The 24,779-nt window shown below is 38.7% G+C and overlaps 1 protein-coding gene across 2 annotated transcripts; it reads left to right on the forward strand.

The window, feature by feature from the left end:
- Window positions 1–1,043: 1,043 nt before the first annotated feature.
- Window positions 1,044–24,332, forward strand: LOC105438084 (SCO-spondin). Of its 2 annotated transcripts, XM_030988852.1 has the most exons (10): window positions 1,044–1,104; window positions 6,994–7,090; window positions 10,903–10,987; window positions 13,680–13,921; window positions 17,676–17,867; window positions 18,612–18,809; window positions 19,284–19,472; window positions 20,023–20,211; window positions 22,610–22,874; window positions 23,673–24,332. In XM_030988852.1, exons 2-10 carry the CDS (start codon window positions 7,024–7,026, stop codon window positions 23,755–23,757), a joined length of 1,512 nt encoding a protein of 503 aa, XP_030844712.1. In that variant the 5' UTR covers window positions 1,044–1,104; window positions 6,994–7,023; the 3' UTR covers window positions 23,758–24,332. The 2 variants fall into 2 exon arrangements, with proteins under 2 accessions (XP_030844712.1, XP_030844718.1); XM_030988858.1 differs by lacking the exon at window positions 18,612–18,809.
- The last annotated feature ends 447 nt before the right edge of the window (window positions 24,333–24,779 follow it).

Consider the following 24,779-nt stretch of genomic DNA (forward strand, 5'->3'; position numbering starts at 1 on the left):
ATGATGATGATGATGATAGTGGTAGTGATGATGATGATGATGATGATGATGATGAGAATGATGATGAGAATGATGATAGTGATAGTGATGATGATGATGATGATGATGATAGTGATGATGATGATTCTAATTTCATACATGATGTGTGATACATGGTAAAAAAAAGGAAGGAAGGTGATGATAGTTTGGAAATCGAGATGAAGAGCAGATAGACAACCCATAGTGGGTTAAGAATGATGGAGATTATGAGAGAGAGCAAGAGAGAGAGAGAGAGAGAGAGAGATGGTGGATCAGAGAGCGTAATGGGGATAGAGAGAGAAAGAAAGTGAACAAAAAAGAGGAAAAAACAACAATTGGAATGAGATAATCTTAGGAGATGAAGAAAGCACACCGCCTTTTTCAAACCGTGGAACTCTGTTTTCATTAACCACAAACAATCCATCTGCTAAATCTAGGTTATGCTTACTCCAGTCTCGGAGTTCAACACGTGTTTATCTTCCCATATACATGAATAACAAACCTTGTTGAGTGTCATAACAATATCTTTATTGTTAAATAGTGTGTTTTCTGCTATTTGCTTTTAAAAACATGTTATGATGAAAAGAACTACTGTAACAATGCTTGTGAAATGTGGATCAATGATGTACCGGATTGGTGCAAGGTTGACATGCGCACAACTGTCACAGGTGATGTAAATACTGGCGGAGCCATTATCTGTGATTGGAGGGGGTGAAGGGTGGTGCTTCTCAGTTGCCCCCGATGACCGAAGATACTTCTTAACCATGGCGATGACGTCTTCGCTTTTGAGTCATGGCGCTCCAGATGTCCATCAGCACTGCTTATAAGACGGCGCTGAGGGTGTACAGGTTGTCGGTGCTTCTGTATTAATACATCTGAGCACTGTTTTCCCAGCGTGTGGTCATATTGTAAATGAGTTGTTGGTGGTGGTGGTGGGGGAGGGGGGGGGGGGCACACCCTGCGGACCCCCTTTAGCACCCCCAAATCCTTGCCAGATTGTTGGTTTGAATACGTTGGATTTCATTGTTCGTTTGAACTTGGGTAGACATAGGAGGCAACTTGTTTCTACTAACAACCAAGACTAAGGTAGGAGAAACGTATTTTATTATGGTCTTAGCCTGTAATGTCGCGATGAAAATATGCATTGCTGCCCATATAGTTGTTATATTAATCACCATTATTCATGAATTGATTGAGAGAATATGATTTAATCTCGATAAATAGCATGTTCATGTTCTCAGAACCTTATCGACAATGACTTCATGAAAAATGGTCAGAAAAATTTCATGGGTAACAGTGCCTTTTCATATATTAGCCGTTTTGTTTGTTTAAGACCATTCTGATATAGACATTGGTATTCAGAGTGTTATATTCATTTTGTTACACAATATATTTGGAAATTTTATAAATGAAGTCCATCTGGCTTATAATAATCTAATGGATATTAGAAACTTATTACTATAAAGCTTTCTTGTTATAATTACAGTACTGGATCTTGATTCGAAGGTACCTGATTCGTTTTCTTATTTTATATCCTTTTACGCTATTGTATATGTGTTTGATATTGGATAACAAATTGCAAGTTCAAGTTCAAGTTGATGGGGATGAATAGGAGATGGTGTGGGTGCGTGTATGCGTGTGTGCGTGTGTGTGTGTGTCGTTTGTCGCATGGAGGGGGAGGGGGTAGTAGTGTGTTTGGTTTGATGGGGTTATTTGTTTTATGTTACAACTGATCTCTTTTTGTATATGTATTGAAAATGAATTGAATTATCAATGTCAAGATGAAAATCAACTATATTTCTGAGAATGATTTGTATTGTTTTGGAAATCTGTTCATCTACAGCAAAAGCAAAATACATGTAGTTATTTATTTTATATCCTTAATCCATTTGTTTCCAGTACAAATCAGTGCATTTCCATGACTCGAGTGAAATCTATTGAGGTCTGAGATACTTCCATTCATTCATTTCCTGTGTCTCCTTAAAAATCAATAATTTTGTTGACTTACAAAGAAGAACGAGAAGCCGTAAAACTGTCGATTTTCTGTTATACAGATTGTTTCAATTCAGACATAACGTCCTTGTTTTCACGAAGTGACGGTAGTGAGGAAAATCGTAACGCAAAGTGAATGCAATTTTTTTTCACTACCGTCACTTCGTGAAAACAGCGACGATAATTTTCAAAAATACACTTTTAATTTCACAAAATTAACAGATGCAATTATAGTAATTTTTTAACAGTCCTTATGGTAATATCAAACTCGAAAAAGGAATCACTGTCGAGGAAAAAATAAATTTTTGGACTCGTCCTCCTTTTCAAGTTTTTTACACAATAGTTCACATATGAAAGGACACTATTGTAAAGAAAAATAATTAGCCTTTTGAAATGGTATCAGATAAATAGAAATGATGAGAATATTGCAAAGAAAACTTCCTCAGAAAATCGATTTCCAATTCCGTATTTCACAGAATGAATTAGTCAAATAACAGAGAGAATTTCGAAACTATATTCAACATTTCCCCCTTCAAAAGTACAATTTGGATTTCTTGTAACATTATTGAATAGAATAATGTTGGTCAGGTGGTATTTTATAAGCAATATTAGCAATTATTGCTAGGTAAAATAGGATCGACTTAAAGATAAAGGTGAGTTCTGGTAAAAAAAAGAAAAGAAAATGAATTTTCACAGAATCAAACGAAACTTACATTGAATGTTCAAGATTACAAATTAATTGCCAAACAATTTTGGTAAAAAAAATGTATACTGGCTGAGTAATGAGCAAAGAAAGATTAGAAAATCAAGGTTAGTAGCCCCGACATCATTTGTGTAGTCCCATATACATTTTTTTGTGTACATGCAGTGCTTGTTACTTTACCAAGACTGGGCCAAGTTTATCATGATTTTGATGACTCCAGAACTTTGCAGTACACACCAATACTATGAAACATATTACATAATCTACCTCAGGCGCAGATCCACGGGGGGGGGGGGGCCCGACGGGCCCGGCCCCCCCCCCCGAAAAAAAAGGAAAGGAAAGGAAAGAAAAGGAAAGGAAAGGAAAGGAAAAGGGAAGAAAGAAGGGCTAAAACACGAGTTAGGAGTGGACCCAGGGCCCTCACCTATCCGTATATAGGCTAAGCTCCCGCGGTTCAGCTGGACATGCGCCGAGCTTTGGATTGTTTTAAGGTCAAAACAGCCATAATTCGTGTTTTAGGCCTATATATTATGATAGAAACAAAATGCCGATGAACTCTCTACACTAGGGCGTACAAGTTACAACGTTCAAAAGTATTTAAGGACTCGGTTAACTTCAGGTCCATCTGTCAAATCATCATGCTGTTACACAGTGTACAGGGTCCGCGGTATGGCGGGGCTCGAGCCCCACCCATCTTATTTGAAAAAGTATTTTAAAGAGAAATAGAAAGAAACCAACCAAGGGCAAGGCCCCGGAAAAAAGTTTTTTTTCCTGCAAAATGCGAGACCACATATTTTATCTACATAAAGCGCGACTTAGCAAACGTAATTAAGGAAAAAAGCACGAAAAAATAGCAAATGCGAAAATTAAAAACACGGAGGCATGAAGCATGTCGGCAAAGCTTCCAAATTCGGCAGTTCGCGGATTCATAAAATTAGATCCGTAAAAGTGGTCGTAAAAGCCTGATTTATTCAGAAAATTACCCATTTTTATCGCCAGAATCTGGGTAAAAACACTGCATTCAGTTGAACAGGTGCACAGAAGACGACCTGTCAGTCTAAATTTTTCTTTTTCAATCTGCCCATAATATTTATTATATGTAAATTATACCGAATAAAATTAGTCTCATGCACATTGTTTACTAGTGTCACAGATGGGTTGTTACTGTTACACTATATGGACAGATTGGATAGATGCGTGGGATTTGTGTTGTGTCCTGCAGGACGTAATTACCCACCTCTTTTGCATAATGTGTGCGTGAGATTTGGTTCTTTGCCCCTTCTGCCCCTTTTCATCTCCGATGAGTGCATGCCCTTATTAAATTTTGAGAGGTGCCCCTTTTAAGTCTGTAATAAGTGCCCCTTTTCATCTCTGATTAGTGCCATTTTCCTTCTGAAAATTGCACCTTTTCCGTTGTCATAAGTGCCTATTTTCATCTCTGGTGAGTGCCCCTTATTAAGTGCGAGGAGTGCCCCATTTTCACCTCTGGTAATTCCCCTTTTTACTTTGACTTGTGCTCTTTTTCATTTCAAATAAGTGTTATTTTCCCCTTTGGATATGTGCCCCCTTTTCCTTTCCCTATAAAAAGTGCTCCTAATTTAAAGGGATTAAGAGGAACTTTTTTTTAATTTCACCCAAGTGTGGCTCGCTACGCTCGCTCGTATTTAAAGTTGATATGATTATGGCTCATATTAAAGATCTTTTCAGTCTTTCATGATTAGATTGTGCTTAAAACCCCATCAGGATTTTTTTAAAATAATAATAATAATAATAGCTAGTTCTTATATAGCGCTTTTCAGGACCGAAGGCCCTCTCAAAGCGCTTTACAGATATTTATATTATTACCCCGGTCATAGGTTTCAGGCTTACCCGCACACAATGTATGCACATTCTCCACTCCCTGGGGAGCATTCTAGCCAGGCGTCCTTTTTACAAGCGCACACTTGCTAATCTAACCACATTAGCTTTCGCATCCAACCGGGTACCCATTTAACACCTGGGTGGAGAGTGGCAAATGTAGATCAATGTCTTGCCAAAGGACATTAGTGCCGCGGTGGGACTTGAACCGCGAACCTTGTGATCCACAGTCCGGTGACATATCCACTCGTCCACGACACCTTTATAAGATGTAATTTTTTTCACTGCGACCTCACAAATCCAAATTTTTTGCTCGCTCGCTTCGCTCGCTCGCAATAATTATTCTTACCATCACAAACCAACTACAAAGTAACTTTGTGATGCTTGAACAGTATGAACCATGTTAAGAGAGAAACAGACATTGAAACCATCCCTGTAATCACATTGTAGGGGTATATACCAATGTCTAAAAAAAACTGTAAATTTTCGCTTTGAGGTAGGTGCCCCTTTCTCCCGGAAAGTGCCCTTTATTGTTGATGCCCCCCACACCCTTTGAATGACCTCATTTGCCCCTGGCCTGCTCAAACCTCCGAGCTTCCAGGGGCGCCGCCCCCTGGACCCTACGCCAGTTTACGCTACGCTCTACCTACTTTAGCCCCCCCCTACTTTGAAAAACGTTCACCGGGGCCTGATGTGAGGTGTTTAAAGCTGCAGCCCGAATCAAGTTATTGCTGTCTGCCCATCACAACTGCTGCACTAGTCTTGTACTGACTGATTTTGACAATCAAGTGATACCCGAGGTATTAGGAATCTGTACCGTGTCAATTGTGGTTGTCAACATTGTTGCAATTGAAGATCTTGTTTAGAAATGAAATAAAAAGGATAAAAGATATACTTTATGGACTCCTGATCTTGATGAGGGAATCATTGTTGTGTTTAGTTATTCATATATCAATATTAAACACTTACACCTAGAGGCAGTGTTTAACATTTAACATTTAACATTTTGAAATCGGGCAAAAAAAAAAAAAAAAAAAAAAAAAAAAAAAAAAAATCGCCGAAGGGGGGGGGGGGGGAGTTGTTCTAAAATACTCACATTAAAAAAAAAACTAAAGGGGGGTTTAACCCCCAAACCCCTCCTTCCCCCCCCCCTCCCCCCTGCGTACGCGCCTGCCTAGAGGTACCGGTGCCATGAATACCAGTGTCCTAAAGACTTTTTGTCACAACGGGCGGACTGCACACATAGTCCCACTTCTTGTGTTTACAGTCTTTTCCTCCTATCATAAATTTATGCTGGAAAAAGTCACAAATTTTAAATGATATCCTGGCAAAAAGTATACACAAAATCGCACAAATTGAGTTCACAAATTCGACTTTTCTTCAGCTTTTTAGGGGGACACATCCCCCCTCAGGCTTTCCCTGTCCGCGCAAGCGCGGAACGCGGCTCTGACGCGCCGCTCAATATTTTCTCACAAATTGGGCCCCCCCCCCTCGACGCCGGCTGGATCCGCCCCTGATCTACCTTTTCTGATCCATTCCACACCTTTTCTTTCACAATGCAATCGCATGACCAGAACTCACCTTTATCTTTAAGACAGCCAGTCAAGACATTGTTTATAATACATAATGCGAAGGGAATAGACTGCATTTTACTTTCGCTTTTTGCCCTAAAATATGAACTTATTAATACAGGTAATTGTTATAACTTGTTTAAGTTTTAAGATCTTCTCAAAGGGATAGTTGCGTTCTGTTGCAGAGGGTGCTACACAAAATATTTTTTTGGGTGAGATAATGAAAAACTGAGTGTCAAATTTGAAAGAACATACAATTTAAATGACAAAATCATCTATGTTTGATCAAAATCGGTTCAGAGACGGCTGAAATATCCATAAATATAACCATTTCTAATATTTGTGTACCACCACAAAATATATTAAATAATTTGAACCAGCCGTTGAAAAAATGAAAAAGCGCCTTATACGTTTTATTCCAGCCAATACCGATGTTGGCTTTTTGTTGGCTTTTAAATGTAGGTAATAATACGCACAACCATCCGGCCCATGTATTTTTATTAATTAATTTATTAATTGATTAACGGTCACCGTATTTTTTAAAAAGTAGAGCTGAATTGGTGTGATCGTATTGGCTAAATTTCACACATTTTGGGTCTAAAATTACCTTCATAGCAATTTTAGGTCCTAAAAGGGGACTAGAAATGTCATAAATAAGAAAAAGACCAATAACCATGCACTTTGAAGGCATTTGCGGTCTGAAACAAAAACTCAACTATCTCTTTAAGTATATAATTGTACATTTTTTAAACATGACAACAACAAAAACTCTGAAAGTTGAGAAATTGAGCAATAAATACCGCCCCATGTATGCATTCTTTAACAATGTAGGTTTAACTCAAATCGTTTCAGAGTGAATGAATTGCCTGGCGTGACTTTAAGATGGTAGCCACAATTTTCTTTCAATTTGTCTTGGTGGGGCTACTAGCCCTATCAACAGAAGCAAACGGTAAGTTTCATTTTCTTTTTTTCAGCATGCTCAAAAAGGGAAATGATTACTTATTCAGAGATAGTTCTATTAGATAACGATATTGGGTTAATCCAGGCTATTGTTCCATACGTCACAAACTACATCTAAGATTTAGTATACACTTGATGGTTGTGTCAGGTTAATAGCCCTATTAATAATAATAATAATAATAATAGTTCACATTTATAATGCGTCTAATACTTTGTTTCTAGGCGCAGCACATATTATCATTACCCAGGCCATCGGATTCAGGCTTACCCGCAACACAATATAATTTATGTACATTTTCCACTCCCTGGGGAGCATTCCATTAGTATTAGAGCTTTAATAATAATAATAATAATAATAATAATAATAATAATAATAATAATAATAATAATAATAATAATAATAATAATAATAATAATTTGTTAAAGTCCACTCCAAATTTTTATTTAGTTAAACCGAAAATGGAAATTCTTTTCATCATACCAACATGTGAAAATATGTGAAAATATGAGACTCGTTTGATGTCGGTAGAACAGGGCCCCGTCTTACAAAGAGTTACGATCGATCCAAATCAATCGTAAGTCCTCCAATCAATCGCAAGTCTGTGAGTCTCCTATCTCTTATGTACATAGTTACGATTGATATCAATCGCAATTAAGTTACGATTGATATCAACTCTTTGTAAGACGGGGCCCAGAACTCTACAATACTCTGTGATGTAGGGGACACCAAATGATCAAATACTTAGGATTTGCCCTTTTGTAAAATAAATCTTTTCATGAAGTCATAATAATAAGACAGGCAATTGCATCATGCAAATAAGCACATTTTGTTATCCTCCCTTGTTCGCTTGCAACCTTCTGATTAGAAATTTTCAATTTACATACTAACTAAATAGACATTTCAACTATACTGTAAACCAGTAGATCAGTTGATTTTAATCAAATTGGTTAGTAAGGGGGCGAAATATATGCCCAACCGGGGAAGGGGTATATCTATCAACATCCCCGTGTCCTGTACACCCATTGCAAGTTGTATTGATTTTCTCCTTGGGCTTCCATGAGAATTGCACGTTTTAAATTATTGATCGTTATCACTGTTTTTTGTTGTTATTATAAATAATTAATTATTTCATATCTAATCAATGAAATTTTGAATCGCACTCTGTTAAGAACTGAAAAGTAGTCTCTGTAAATCTATGACTCCCTCTTTGCTCATCTTTAAAACTGTTGATGTTATGGATATTCTTTAATTTGTTTTCCTCATTCCGATTACATGTAACTATTCGCAAATATAGTATCCAGGCTCTCTAGTGTAGAAAACAACCCCAAAACAAGTCAAAACAACAAATTAATTAAAAAAAAAAAGAATATGACAATTCAAAACAAGCTACCGCAAAATACATATTTCATATTCACTTTGTGTTAAAGGTACTATGTCCCTTTTGCAGCCAACCTCAAATGCTGTAGAACTTTGCAGGAATTATGAATATGTCATGTATGTCCCATCTGTGAAATTTAAACGTTAGCAGTGTCCTCATATTCAAATTATGCAAGGAAACCCGTTTACTTGCTAGACTTCACTGTCCGACACTATTGAGTGACTGACTGGCTTTTTCTTCTTTGGTAATAACATACATGAAAAGAGTTGTAAAGGATACATGAGCATTTGTCTACATCAATAACCCACTTCTTGTGATGGCCAAGATTAATCTGATTGAATCTTTGCGCAGCATAAAACGTATGACCATTCGGTACAATTGTCTGAAAATCAAGACTATTACTTTTGGGCTCTATAGCCCTAAAGTCGATTTGACAACTAATAGTCGTTATTTTCCCACTTGAAGACCTTTTCAAGCCCCACCTTTTTTAGGGAAGTTCTAAATTAGTATTATCTTTCAAATGCAGTTGGAATTTAACTTTTTCATTTTTTTGGCCTGCAAATGGGACATAGTATCTTTAAATAGAAGGTGCGTATTTTTGTCATTGTTTGTTTAGGTTAAGCCCAACTGCACAACTTTTAGCTACTTGCGCCCTCTATAGCTATGGTCACAAATCAGAGCAGCGACCGACCGATCAGTAGCCTGCTCGGTCGCTGCTGGAATTAGGCATCGCCCAGCGATTAGGTCGGTGCCAGGGCGGCGACCGCCCAGGCACCGGGCGTATTTTGGGCGGCGAGTGAAAAGTGAGCAGGCGCCGCCCAAATTTTAACTCCGCGCTAAAACTTCAGCGGCGACCGGGCGATGCCCTAAAAACGAGCGGTGCCTGGTCGGCCGCCGCTCGGTGCCCGGGCAGCCGCCGGGCAGAATTGGTTAAAAACTCGCCGCTCGGCCGCCGAGCAGGCAACTTTTGGCTAATGTGACCATAGCATATACAGTGCGTCCCAGAAAAAACGAAACCGAGAAGTATCGATGTTTTATCATAACCTAATCACAACCATAATTAATGAATGATACATATTATTTTGGAAAGCTTAGAGTATCTTCTTTCAGTTGATGCTACTCAGATGATGCATATTTCACGCATGAGTGATTAAAAGCAATTTGAAGGAAGGAAACCAAAAAGACATTGGCGGGCGGTATCTGAATTTCGAAGAAAAATTCACATTTCTAGAAAGTTGAGTTCCTGCCCTTTCATATGGCACCTCAATCAGGAAAAATGAGCGAGGAATAACAAAGTTCTGTTTGTTTAAAGTAGCCCTTACATTTTCATAATTTTAACAAACGAATTCGTTTTCACTGGGTGCCTGCCGTAGAAAAAAAAAGCAGATTTGACAAAAGACTTAACTCCGTTTCGTTGACAATCAGCCATGCATGAAGACTCTCGTCTACGGCTGCATACCCTTGGATCAGTGCCAAGGTATGGATGCAAAATATTCATGATTTTGTTCATGTGGAAATCCTATGTCTATTATTTTTATGTATGTGAAATGCAATAATATTAATAATAACTCTGTTTTCCAAAGGAGACCCCCCCCCCCCCCAACAATTCCTCTCGGCTGAGAGAGTAGCAAACTAACCCGGCTTTCTAGGGTTAAACTGTTACAATTCCCCTTAGATCAGACATAGACCAAAAAGTTCTAAACAAGTCTCATTTGCCTCAGTATACATGTGCCATTGCTGTAAACTTTAGGAATAGATTGTCATCCCCGAACATTTTCACAAATGCCATAGTTTTCCAATCAATCCATTAATGTGTGGCAATGTTAACTGGTTTAAGCAGCTTATTGCCGAGAAACAGTGCCACTTTCCCCACTGAAATACCTTTATGCACACCAGAACTTTTCCTTTTGACTGGCTTAAAACTAAGGTAAGGAATCCGGTCGAAAGATATTTAGCGTCGAGCTTCCAACTTGTCAACAATGACCCAAAGCCTATTTCAAGTTCAATCTACATTATGTCGGAGTGTTGTACCACATGTCTTCTTAAACTTGTCCTGCTTCGATTTCCTACAAGAAACAATTTCTGCAACCCTGGCCCCAACACTCTACATCAGCCCCTTTCCCTAAACATATAGGCCTACGTACTCTCACGAAAACCAAACGCAGAACAATCGTCGCAGGAGAAAATGTCAGGTTAACGTATCGGATTTGAAATTCAAACATAAGGCCTAAACAAAGTAAAAATGTTGTATTGCCATTTAGGTGCCAGATCATGGGTCGATTGGTCGGATTTAAAAAAATTTGTTTACTTTTTTTTCCAACTCAAAACAGCGACCGTCGCCCCCAAAACCCCAAACCGGGATTTTGCTGTAGTTGTTGTTGTTTTTACCAATATTTTTTTTATTTGGCTTCATTTTTTGTAGACGATTGCGATGACGTTATCGTGAATTGTTTCGTAAACCCTTGTGATTATTCCGTGTGTTCCGCTAACCCTGATGCTGAGTGCCGGTAAGCATACACTGTTTCGCATTAAAGTATGTTCTGTATTAATTTTAGATATCACGCAGTTAACTACCAATGTATGTTGTATAGTGATTTCAACTTTCAAATTGCATAACTTTCTCTCTTTTTTTCGCTGTCATTCGGACTAAATCTAGTCTGCTTTTCTAATTCTTCTGCTTTAATCTAAACATGATTTTAAGAGCTGTTTTCATTAAGATTTTATTTTCCTTTAAAGGTATAAACTAGTTTTGGAAACGCCCCCTCTCAAAAAATGAAATGGAAGCTCTTATTACCAATCATGTGAAAGAATATGTTTTGACTAATACGTGATGATACATATTTTGCCGGGAAACCGTCTACTAATTGACATATCGTCGGCCTCAAGCCGAAAAGGCCTTGACCTGATTTTGGGGTTATTGAGTTATTAACATCACCTTTTAAATTTCAACATTCTCTTTAAAATGATGTGCTTCATTTCAAATTCGATTTATTTATTAAGATAATTATGAATTTCAAAAAGCCCTTAACGCGTACCTCATCTTCTTCCTTACGCCAAAAGGGCCTTAACCACACGGCAATTTTTTTTATATTTTTTTTTTTTTATCAATGACAGATTATTTCGTAATTTCCATTTAATTCAATTATACATATCAGTAGAAATACCATTACAAAACATGCTTCGTCTACAATAGTGTAACGGCCCTCCATCTTAGAACGGGTCCTGGATGCTGGAGGGCTGGCCTGTCCCTTGCCTCTATCGCCGTCATCTGACGAAGAGTTTGCCATCCTGAATAATGCGAGCGGTTTCTATTTGGCTAGTAGTTTAGAGGCCCGGACGTGGCTCCGTTTTCCCAAAGTATATGGGTGTGGAGATGAGAGGTGTTTTGGATAGCTGGATGTGTATTCTCTATGAGAGGGTTATATTACGTCAGTCTATGGAGAATCAACTAATTACACGTTATGAAACGATGGATTGTTTAACTGTATACTATAATAATACAAACATGAGTCAACATCTCCAACACGTTATCACAGTTAACACCGACACCAATAACCTGGATTAATCTCTGAAGTAGTAAAAAAGCAGGGATTTCCTTTTGTAGGAACTCTATTTCTCGTTTCCAATCATCTTCCTTATTTTCGCTAAGTTGGAGCGGAGCGGAGAGTTCGCTATCTAACTACGACGAGAGCCAGCGTAGAGGTGACGAAATCACGGTATAACACCGCTATTTATAGTCTCCGAGAGCTGCTTTACGCATGGTGCGTCCGTAATCGCGCTCTGAACTCTTACGCCCCAAAAGCTTACTACGCCCTCTACGTTTTCTGCAAGATAACTAATTGTAACGGACTGGTCCGTTACAACAGACACAATGTACTAACAATAATCACTGAACGTATATGTCATGAATTTAGATCATGAACGTAGATGTCAACGTATGGGACTGTAATGAAAATAAACAACGAAAAAGGTGTCCTAAATGTACGATCTCTAAAAATAACTTTACCGAAAGCTGCATTATATTAATAAAAATATTCAGATATCAAAAATACTATTTCTAACATTTTGATTAATCTGTTTTATCAGCTTTCGTGATCCAGTAGCCGTAGCAGGGGCTTTCTGGCAAACCAAAGGTGTTGCGAAACAAGAAAATGTCGTTATGCCAGAAGTGCGCTAACTAAGCGCGCGTACGGTAACGGCAGGTTAAGTAGGTTACTGCCCTTTTGGCATAATGCCACGTATAGGTTACGGCCCTTCTGGCATAAATACGCTACATTAAAGCCATATTCCCAAAAGCCCCTAACGTGTTTTTTGCACATAGCATGAAAACTTCTGAATATTTTAAAACAAATTTAACACATTTCATGTAAAACTTATTTATCAAAATTGACTTCAAAAACAACAAAAAACGACCACAAATTTTTGATTATTAGAGAGGTCAGCAGGGGCGGATCTAGCTTTTTGCTAAGGGGGGGGGGGGGGTTTGACCAAAATAATGACGATGCAGAGCATCGTCCACGAGCCGCGTAGCGGCGAGCCGATTTTTTTTTGGGGTGTTTATTTGAACCCCGTAAGTGATGTTTTCCTGGCATCTATTAACACAATGGAGACCATAAAAAGCAGTGCATGATAACGTCTTTTTAAAATCAAGTAACAGCTTAATACACAGTTATATCCAGCCTTTTTATCATGTGTTTGGTTAAGTTACCAGATGAGTTGAATATCTTCTCACAATATTTGCACTTGAAAGGGTTTCTCTCCAGCGTGCGTTCTTTTTTTTTTTTTTTTTTTTGGCCGCCCAAGGGGGGGGGGGGGGGGGTTTGAACCCCCTAACCCCCCCCCCCCCCCGTAGATCCGCGCCTGGGTCAAAACTTCAAACGCGATTATCTCGGAATGGCCAAAAGCAGTTAAGGCTCCTTTGGCATAAGGCCGACGATACTTGGTAAATTATTATATCTATCCGGACCGGATAGAAAGCGCGCACGTGTCGCGTAGTCCACTATAGATCTTTTTGTGTACAGTGCTTGTAACTTTACCAAGAGTGGTCCAAATTTCTTATCATTTTGATGATTCTAGAACTTTGCAGTAATATGGTAGATGATCAACCTTTTCTGATCGATTTCACAACGTTTATTTCACAATACAATGGCATGACCAGAACCGGTCTTTATACCTTTAAATTTGCTTCCCATTTTACAGATCAAACTACTGCGGCGGATGTAACGCTGATTTTTACGTTGATGACGTCCAAGTGAACTGTTCTGCATGCCCCGAGGGTATGACCTTTAACGAGTGTGGCTCAGGTTGTGGTCCGTCCAGCTGTGATAACCTTTCCAATGATATCTGTCCTCTGTTCTGTTTTGCTGGGTGCTTCTGTCCAGAAGGACTGGTCAAGGATCGAGATGGCGGAGACCACTGCATACCCTTGGATCAGTGCCAAGGTATGCACTGTAAAAAAAATAATAGTCGAAATAACTCAATAAAATTGAGGAAAAGAATTGCCTTATTTTTATTAAGTAAATATTACCTACGGCATCTTAAGTAGGATTTTACTTATTTTGCTGAATAAATTTTTACTCAATTAAATCGAGTTACATTAACGTAAATAATTTAAGTATTGTAATCATTTTAGATAATTAAAAAAAGCTATGATAGGATTACATATTGTACGATTTGATACCCATCTAATCTAACAAGTAACATCCCCTAATCATTCACTGCTTCTATTTAAGATTTAACCGTTTATATATACCTACCACCATCACAAACTATTACATACGATTCAATTCGACACATATTGAAAGGCTCCAAATGTTATATATACTTGATCGTAGCATCTTAAAAGGAAAATTGGTTGACAATTTCCTTAAATATTAAGTTTTGATTTGTTTTGAACTGGGTATCAATTAAAAATTGTCTTGTCTTTGCTTAGCCATATTAAATGAATTAGTAAATGTTTTAAAGTCCTTAAATTTTCATTCAACCACAAAAAAAGAATTGTTTTATTTAAAAAAGAGTTTAATTTTGGTCATAATGAATATTCATAAATTATGTAAATATTTCTATTACGCACTGCATCGGTCCTTACTTTAAAAAGATAAGAATAATCAACATAAATTGTTTGAGTAATACGTATAATTTCTGATTTTGAGTTAAAATTACTAAATTAATACAAGCTGAAATTACTTAAAGTTCTTATGTATTTGATTTTACTTAAATATTCCACGTATGTTCTACTAAATTGAAAGTTTGAGTTAGCAAGACTTAAATTTAGTGCGTAAGTGGCAAAACTAATGTTTTCAAGTAAATTCTACATGGAAAAAATACGTAAAAATTACCAATGAACAAATTCTTTTTTACAGTGTGGATGCAAAATATTCATGATTTTGTTCTTGTGAAAATCCTATGTTTATTATTTGTCATTATTTGTATTAATGATAACGGAGTTTTCCAAAGGAGTACCGCTCCCCCCCCCCCCCATCCTTCCCCTCGGCTGAGAGAGTACCAAACTAACCCGGCCTTTTTAGGGTTAAACTGTTACAATTCTCCTTAGATCAGATATAGACCAGAAAGTTTTAAACAAGCCTCAATTGCCCTTCCAACCACTCCATTTGTGTGGCAATGTTAACTGGTTTAAGCAGCTTATTGCGGAGAAACAGTGCCAATTTTCCCACTGAAATACATTAATGCATACCAGATCTTTTCCTTTTGACTGGCTTTACTTTTAAAACTAAGGTAAGGAATCCGGTCGAAAGATATTTAACGTCGCACTTCTAAGTAGTCAACAATGACCCAGAGCCCAATTCAATCTCCCCCACCCCCAATATTTCATGTGGGGGGATGGCCTGTACAATCATCCCCCCGATAATTCATCATCAAAAATGAAAAATGGAGAGAAAAATTAATGATGAGAGCCTGATGAGAGTAGTTAATGGTTATTACTCGCAAGATGAACATCATTATAGATGTATTTTCACAATACATACACATATAAATAGAAAACGAAGTAAATGAGACAACCGTATATGAGACAAGAATAAATTGAATAATCTCCCATACTACTTCATCAGGAATGATGAATTTATTCAATTTATTCAATCAACAGCATCATAGAAATGCAGTGCGCCAAATGCAAAGCCGCAGCGTTAAAAAGCAATGAGCTAAATGTTAAGCGCGAAGCGCAAAAGTGCAAAAAAGAAGTAGAGAGCGGGAGAGAGAGATAATGAGCGACAGAGAGGATAATAACCCATGTAGCAAGCCCATGTGGGACCCACATGGGTCCCATATTCTCTGAAACATGGGCCCCATATAGAAAACCATCTGGGGCCCTAAGGCATCTGCACCCAAGAAGCATATGGGACCCATATTGGTAACCCCATATAAGACATACCAAACCGGGCCCAAATGGGTATGCCCAGCTTTATCCCATCTGGTACCCATGTGGGTTAACCCAGATTTTCCCCATGTGTTTATTACCCATATGGGCATATTCATATTCTACCCATATGTGTACGTCCAGCTCATTCCCATCTGGGACCCATAAGGGCTGGCCCAGATAAATCCCATATGGGTTACTAAATGTTGGCACCATATGGGATACACAAATGGCTTCCATTAATAGCCCAGATGGCACAATTAAGTGACCGAGATCATCCCCATATGGCCCCATATGGGCTTGCTACCTGGGAAAAGGGAAAAGGGGAAGAAACGGGCAGAAGAAAAAAGGAAGGGGGAAGAGAAAAGGAAAAAAAAGAGAAAGACGGTTTTTGTCCAAATGGCAGCATGTAGTTTGTTCCCTGATTCATACTCAGTATCTATTTTGTTTTATTGATTTCATCCATTTTTCTGTTTATTTATATCTTTACATGTAAAGCATTTGAAGAGCTATTTTCCGAAAGGAGCAAAATATTTTGATAGCAAATGGAGATACATTTTTCTCTATTTACCTTGAACAAATTTATTAACCTAAATTACGAGAGAAATTATGAACACATGCATCTTTTAATACCAATTTTCCATAGACACCTGAACAAAGCTGGGTAAACAAAGAGTGTTTTCTTAAGTAACACACATGGATCTAGTGCCTCTTGAAAATAAGTTCTTTGTATGTACATAAACAAGCAATACAACAGAATACTCCAGTTCGATATTTTGGAGAAAGATTGTTATGTCACAACTTATTTTTGTTTTATTGAAAAGCTGATATAGGCATATGTATTGTATTCAAACGTAACAGGCATAAGATAGTTAAGGTGTTTTTTGGGGGAAAAAACAGTGCTCTGGTCAGGGCCTTAGGGAAATGATATGCTTATATTTTAGAGCGTATCTGGTATGATAAGTATATCTGGGTGAAGAAGGAGTTAATGGAAGTTTGTTGTTTGGTAGTTGGAACGTAAGTTTTATATTATACTTTTAAGAAACAGACAGTTTGTATGAGATCAGGAGTGGAAATTTTCTGTCATTTTTAGAACCAAATTTGGCATCAGTGATATTCTTTTTCATTGAATTGAGTTTCCCGCAGAGAGGATTCAGTTGGTTTAATTAAAGAAGGAAGATAGAGTCAAATGAAGAACCAAAAGCAATATGTTTTTCATACTCCTTACACAGAATATTGGAATGGGTTTTTCACGATGAATGTTGTTTGGAGACATCAATATTCATAAAATGTATGTTTCTTTCACCAGGAAATAAAGAATTTTCCGTCTACATGAACCTTTCCTGGTTGCTTATTAATGCATTTGCCCACTGGTAACAAAATACTTTCACAAGTTGATATCCCTCACCATTGGATTTGTTTGTGGTTATGTCTAAATTTCGTTTAAAAAATAGATGATATCAGTCTGGTAGGCCTACACTGCAGGCAAGAGTCAGGACTAACATTTAGCATGTTGTTAATTTTATTACTACTCTTATATTCTATGAAATGTTATCTTTATTAAGGGTGACTTGAAAAAGTTGATAACTTGGAAGGGAGGGGGTGCAACCTGCCACACGCTTCTACCTCTCGGTTGCCTTGATCCATTGCCGAAAATATCTTGGCACCTATCATCAATATTTGTATCCACGGATACAAATCGACGCCCCTGCCCATTAACCTTCTAAACATGTAATAAGTCTTAATTTCCCATTTTCCCCATCCTCATCCTCTTCTTCTCTCTAAAACTTTACCCTTCTGTATTGGTCCGGCTTTCTTAGAAAGTTGTGAGGATGAAGGCGAGTTCTTCAATGACTGTGGCTCGCCTTGTGGTGAGCCTTCATGTGACGAGAGAGACAGAGGAAAAGGAGAATGCATAGAGAGTTGTCAACCTGGATGCTTCTGTGACAGCGCCAATGGATTCATCCGCGATGAGAACAATCGATGTATTCAAGAAAATGAATGTCCACCACGTAAGTAGTTCATTGTGTACCGATAATAATATATGCCTGCTCGAACTTCAGCTCACATTTATTGGGTTTATTATTGTTATGAAGAGTAACCATTCTTCATATATTTACATTTATTAATGCTCAATTTTTGTTCACCCTATAACATCTGATTCATCCTACACCATGAACACATACAGTAAAACATGCCTTAGTGGCCACATCTCTATTGCCTCCCTCTAGAAGGAAATAGGGACTTTTAGATTTGCACGTCGACATAGTTGACTGCTACGTGTGACGTCCTTTTTAAGGCAATGTTACGCCACACGTAGCAGTCAACTATGTCGACGTGCAAATCTAAAAGTCTCTTATATGTGTTGAAAAACTTTGCTAGAACGGCCACATGTTAGTACAGTTGTTTCGTTTTGTTGTTTCCTTGGGTGGCGTTAATAGATAGCTTTGACTATATTCTTGATGGGTGTGAATATTAGGCTTTAAAAAAATCCTTTATAACCTTACTAATGATAGTGAGTCGAATATCGAATTTTAACCGTGGACCCCTATAATAAACAGCACTTGTGCTGATAAGGATATTCCATCCAACAAGTGTTAAATAAAAACCTCAGTAAATTGTAAGTATTGTATGCATCTCCAATTAACCTTCTTAACTTTTAGTACATCTTCAATTCCTGATTATATATTTTTTTCATTCTCATCCTTCTCTTCTTTCTGAAACTTTTCGTTCCTTTATTGGATCGGCTTCCTTAGCAAGATGTGATGGTGAAGGCGAGTTCTTCAATGCATGTGGTTCAGCTTGTGGTGCGGAGCCTTCGTGTGACAAGAGAAACGGGGGAGTACAATTAATCTGCATTACGGTTTGTCAACCTGGATGCTTCTGTGACCGCGCCAATGGATTCATCCGCGATGAGAACAATCGATGTATTCAAGAAAATGAATGTCCACCACGTAAGTAGTTCATTGTGTACCAAACTAATATAGTCCCAGGCATGTAGCCTTGGGGGGGGGGGGGGTGCCCCCCTAAATATAAAAGATCGATTGAACCTTTTTTAGACCCCTTTTTTTTTTTTACCTCGATCGATTACATGTATGTGCCTCCCCCCCCCCCCCTAAACACCAAACTCTGGCTACGTGCCTGTATAGGCCTGCTCGAACATTCGCTCACATAATTATTAGTGGGTTTATTACCATTCTTCATATATTTTCATTTATGCTTTGTGTATTATTCAAATTTGGTTAAATTCCTTTATCACCTTACTATAAAAGATGAAAACCTCAGTAAATTGTAGGTATTGTATGAATCTCCAATTAACCTTCTTATTCTTTTAGTACATCTTCAATTCCTGATTATATATTTTTTTCATTCTCGTCCTTCTCTTCTTTCTGAAACTTTTCGTTCCTTTATTGGATCGGCTTCCTTAGCAAGATGTGATGGTGAAGGCGAGTTCTTCAATGCATGTGGCTCGCCTTGTGGTGAGCCTTCATGTGACGAGAGAGACAGAGGAAAAGGAGTCTGCATTAAGAGGTGTCAACCTGGATGCTTCTGTGACAGCGCCAATGGATTCATCCGCGATCAGAGCAATCGATGTATTCAAGAAGAGCAATGTACACGTAAGTAGTTTATTGTGTACCGAAAATAATATAAGCCTGCTCGAACTTCAGCTCACATTTATTGGGTTTATTTATGTTATGAAGAGTAACCATTCTTCATATATTTACATACACATACACATACAGTAGAACATGCCTTAGTGGCCACCTCTCTATTGCCTCCCTCTACTGGGAAATAGGGACTTTTATGGGTGTGTCACAGTGTGTGTGTAAAGTTGGGTATTTACAGACGTGTATCAATCAGGTATGATTATTTACGGCTTGGGACCGACTTTTAACGTCACCATCCGAAATACGTGACTCAGTTTCGAACCTGCGTCCTCGGCTGAAGTCAGTTCGTAACTTCCACTGTTAGCTGGATTACAGGGACTTTTAGATTGTGTGACGTCCTTTTAAGGCAATGTTACGTCACACGTAGCAGTCCACTATGTCGACGTGCAAATCTAAAAGTCCCTTATATGTGTTGAAATCTCGATGGATGTGAATATTATTGATTTAAACAAAATGACATAACATAACCTTGAAATGCCGTTTTCCTCCCTTATTGTAGTTCCTGGCCAATGTATCAACGAAGGAGAAGTGTATAGGGTATGCAGTTCTCATTGCGGAGAAGCAACATGTGCGGGCGTTCCACAAGTTCGCTGTGCGAATCTGTGCCTATCACTGTGTCTCTGCGACAACGATAACGGTTACGTCAGAGGACCAAACGGTGACTGTATCCTTCTAAGCAACTGTCAACGTAATCACTCTTTTAATATTTTATATTATAAAATTGTTTAGATCAATTAGGCCAATGATTTATGATTACAGAGGAACCTCGTTATAAAGAAACATTGGTATAAGAAACTTATAAAACAAGGTAATTTCCCTACTTCCAAGGAGTTTGTTATAACCAGGTTCCACTTTAATTTAACATAACTAATAATAATTATTATTATTAAAATAAGAAAGTTATAAAACAAGGTAATTCCACTGGTTCCAAGGAGTTTGTTATAACCAGGTTCCAAGGAGTTTGTTATAACCAGGTTCCACTTTAATTTAACATTACAATATCTAGATGAAAATAACAATACAGATATATCGACTGCTTTGAGAGGTCTGGCTGTCCAGGCGCGCATCGGGTTCATGGCAGGTCCCCGAGAACCAACAGCCAGGCCTGGAATATTAAAGCAGTCGATATGTTTGTTATTTACCGAATTGACACAAAACTCTATCAAGAATTCTTATTTATCTTTTTCTTGATTAAAGATTGGTTAAAACATCAGGGAAAATTTGAGACACTGTCTGTTAATCTTCGCTTGAAAGATGACTGAATCATTTGGGAATCGCAGACAAAGAGCACTGTATGGTGTCCGCGCTAGCACAAAGAAAATGTTAACACGTTAACCAATGGGGATCTCATCAAAATCTACTATTTTTCCGTACTCGGAATCTTTAGGGAATCTCACTCATGAACTATTGACCGTCACTGGCATTGTTCGTTTCTTTATGGGAATGGCTAAAACACGACTCCAATTTTGACCAATCAGATGGCTAGATTTCTAAAAAGGGGTATATAATATTTGATATTTGTATAGCGCATATATCCACCACGCCACCTCGTTAGGTCCTCAAGGCGCTTCTATATCCCCCCCCCCGGCTCTGTTAGGCTACTGTATCAGTGCTCACACACAGGGGCGGATCCACGTAGCGATTATTCCGGCCCGGCCCCCCCCCTCCCGCTTATTCGCCGGCCGGCTGAGTCGGTACTAAATTTTGTATTAAGATTTGGCTACCCCCCCCCCCCTTGACGCCGTCTGGATCCTCTGCAGGCGCGGATCCACGATGGGGGAGGGGGGGGGGGGCGGCTGACAGGTCAACCCCCCCCCCGCTTATTCACCGGCTGACTGAGTCGGCGCAAAATATTTCCTGAAAAATTGGACCAAAAAAAAAAAGTGCCTCCTACACCCCCCCTCCCGCTTATTCACCGGTTGCTGAGTCGCAACTAATATTTTCTCACGGATTGGCCCCCCCCCCTCTTCCCGCCCGCTGGATCCGCCACTGCTCACACATTCAACGATTTCCTTCCTGCCGGTACCTATTTAAAGATAAACTTGAGTTCTGGTAATGCGATTGCATTGTGAAAGAAAAGGTGTGGAATGGATCAGAAAAGTTGATCATATAGCATGTAAGTAATGGTGTGTAATGCAAGGTTCTGGAGTCATCAAAATCATCATAAATTTGGCAGAGTCTTGGTAAAGTAACAATCACTTACACAGAAAGATGTATATGGGAAAACAGACATGATGTCGGGGCTAGTACTACCCTGATTTCCTTATCTTTCTATGCTCCTTACTCAGCCAGTATACATTTTCTTCCAAAATTGTTTGGCACATGTCATTTATTTGTAATCTTGAACATTCAGTGTAAGTTTCGTTAGATTCTGTGAGAATTAATTTTCTTTTTTTACCAGAACTCAAGTTTATCTTTAAGTGGTCAATGTAGATTTATGTCTTGCCAACGGACATTAATGCCGCGTCGGGACTCGAACCGTGAACCCTGTGATCGTCAGTCTGACGATGTATCCACTAGACTACCTTAACCATTATTTTACGACTACTTATAATACTATGTCTTGAACCACCACCACCACCACCACCACCATCACTGCTACTACAACATCACTACTATTTATACTATTACTGCTACACAGCTACCAATATTAGTATAGTCGGTGGCAGGCACAAATCCTCGTTTGGGCTGTCGGTCCATCATGTCGCGCATTAAGAGGTTAGTTTGTCTGATACTCACAAGGACAATCCCTTACAAAAAAGTACCATGGTAACCGTGTTTTTTTTTGTCCAAATTACCATCCACCATGGTAACCATGGTTATCATGGTACCAAAACAATGGAATACATTGTTTATATGATGTTTTTCATTGTTTTGGTACCATGATAACCATGGTTACCATGGTGGATGCTAATTTGGACAAAAAAAAAAATGGGTACCATGGTACTTTTTTGTAAGTTTTTTTTAAAGGTGTAGACGAATATGTTGATCTCTATCCCGTGATGTCACTGTCCATTCAGTCATGGTCATGCCACATGTCACTTTAACCTGCAATTTCTGGGTGTGTTTTTTTTTTGTCTTTCCAGAGGCAGAGAACTGCCAACAAGACGAGACCTATTCTGTATTTCGTCATCCGTGTGACTTAGAGGAGTCCCTGTGTCCTGGTTATCCGGAACCGCCCTATCGCCCCGGCGGACCACCAATCGCTGGGTGTTTCTGCAGTGAAGGATTGTTACGTCACAATGGCCAGTGTATTTCACCTGTTGATTGCCCGCCCTGTAATGTGGTCAGTTGCAAGGTGGATCCATGTCTGTTGGCGACTTGCGGAGCCTCTCCTAATGCTCGATGCATGTAAGTCATAGCCTTATAGGTTCTAGGATCGACACCCACCCCTGGACATTAAACCCCTCCGATAACCACCCCCAGTCAACTACCCCCTCGGACAGCTGCCCCCTAGGGCAACCACCCTCTAGGACGACTACCCCCAGGGGGTAGTTGACTGGGGTGGTTATCCGGGGGTGGATGTCCAGGGAGTAGGTGTCCGGATACGAGCCTTATATCCTGTAGAACTCGCTAGGATAGGGTCGAGCACATGGAGGAGGTGTGTCTACATAGTGCGAATTGCTTGAAACAAATGAGGGGGGGGGGGGGCAAATTTAGGGCTACTGATAAGTATATACATAGAAGATTCTCTCTTATTTAATTGATCATGGATTTCACCTTTTAAGAAGACGAACAAGAACAGGAAGGAGAAGGAGAAGGAGAAGAAGAAGGATACGAAGAAGAAGAAGAAGAAGAAGAAGAAGAAGAAGAAGGAGAAGAAGAAGAAGAAGAAGAAGAAGAAGAAGAAGAAGAAGAAGAAGAAGAAGGAGAAGGAGAAGGAGAAGAAGAAGAAGAAGAAGAAGAAGAAGAAGGAGAAGAAGAAGAAGAAGAAATAACCGAAAGAGCAAAAAGGGGTACAAACAACGCTTTAAATTACAGCCGTATGGCCTCATTATATAGCAACCTAAAACATAAACAACGCAATCGTAATTCTCACTGCGTGACTACCTCATGACCAGCATTATTATACCTGTATTCTCAACCTCCTCTCCTCTAATCAATAATACATCCGAATGTTAGCTATTTTATTCTATTTTCCCATTACAGGTCCAACTACTGCGGAGGATGCAATTTCACCTTCTACGACTCTCAATGTCGTGAAGTCCAGTGTGACGGAAAGCCAACTTATTAAACAACCATTATATACCGTGGTATCAAGATCTACACGTTACGCGATGGTTTCTGAATCCTGTCATTCCCCTCCACTCCACTGTGTGACAGGAACTAACCGGTTCGCGTTGGCAATGGTTTACGGGATCGGAGGTTTTTGGTTAAACAAAGATATTAACTAAACATAATGTCTGTATAATGATTGTAACTGCCTGTATTTCTGTTGTTTATAAATTAAATTTACTTGATCTTTTAGGCGTGATAAACACGAGTTCACGTAAAACACTATGAAAAAAAGACATCATGATACTTCCAAAGCACTTATTTGGATATAAATGTCATTGAAACATTTAATTTTCATTATTTCGACTTTCATCGTTGCTATCATAAGTAAACATTTTCAAACGAATTTTCTGTTGCCATTTATGAATGAATAATTTGTGGTCGTTGGGCAAACATATTGCTCTACGTCTTCATTTCAATTACAAACTAACGAAATCATCACTCCTTTTTAAACAGTTTAAGAAGTATCTATATCCTGCACTTTGAAATGAATGAAATTAAATGACATCAGTCGCACGGTAGGCCTAAAATTAATCTATATGGTTTTGTTTTGAATGTTTACTATGTACCTCTAGCTCTTCAGAAAAATAAACGATAGAGCCGGGAAAAGGGACATCAAATTATAATGAAAGATAATGGAGGGAGATGGAGAAAAACTGTGTGAGAGAACTAAAGAGGACTATCTCAGAGTAAGTGTGTGTGTGTGTGTGTGTGAGAGAGAGAGAGAGAAAGAGAGAGAGAGAGAAAGGGAGAGAGAGAGAGAGAGAGAGAGGAAGAGAGAGAGAGAGAGAGAGAGAAAGAAAGAAAGAAAGAAAGAAAAGATGAAAAAAGGAGTAGATTGACAAACGGGCAGAGAAAGACAAATAAAATAAAATATGTAAAGAGAGAGAGAGAGAGAGAGAGAGAGAGAGAGAATGAAATATAATGGAGAGAGATGGAGAAAAACTGTGTGAGAGAACTAAAGAGGAGTATCTCAGAGTA

The sequence above is a fragment of the Strongylocentrotus purpuratus genome, unplaced genomic scaffold (assembly GCF_000002235.5).
Source record: "Strongylocentrotus purpuratus isolate Spur 01 unplaced genomic scaffold, Spur_5.0 spur5_contig_840, whole genome shotgun sequence".
Lineage (NCBI taxonomy): Eukaryota > Metazoa > Echinodermata > Echinoidea > Camarodonta > Strongylocentrotidae > Strongylocentrotus > Strongylocentrotus purpuratus.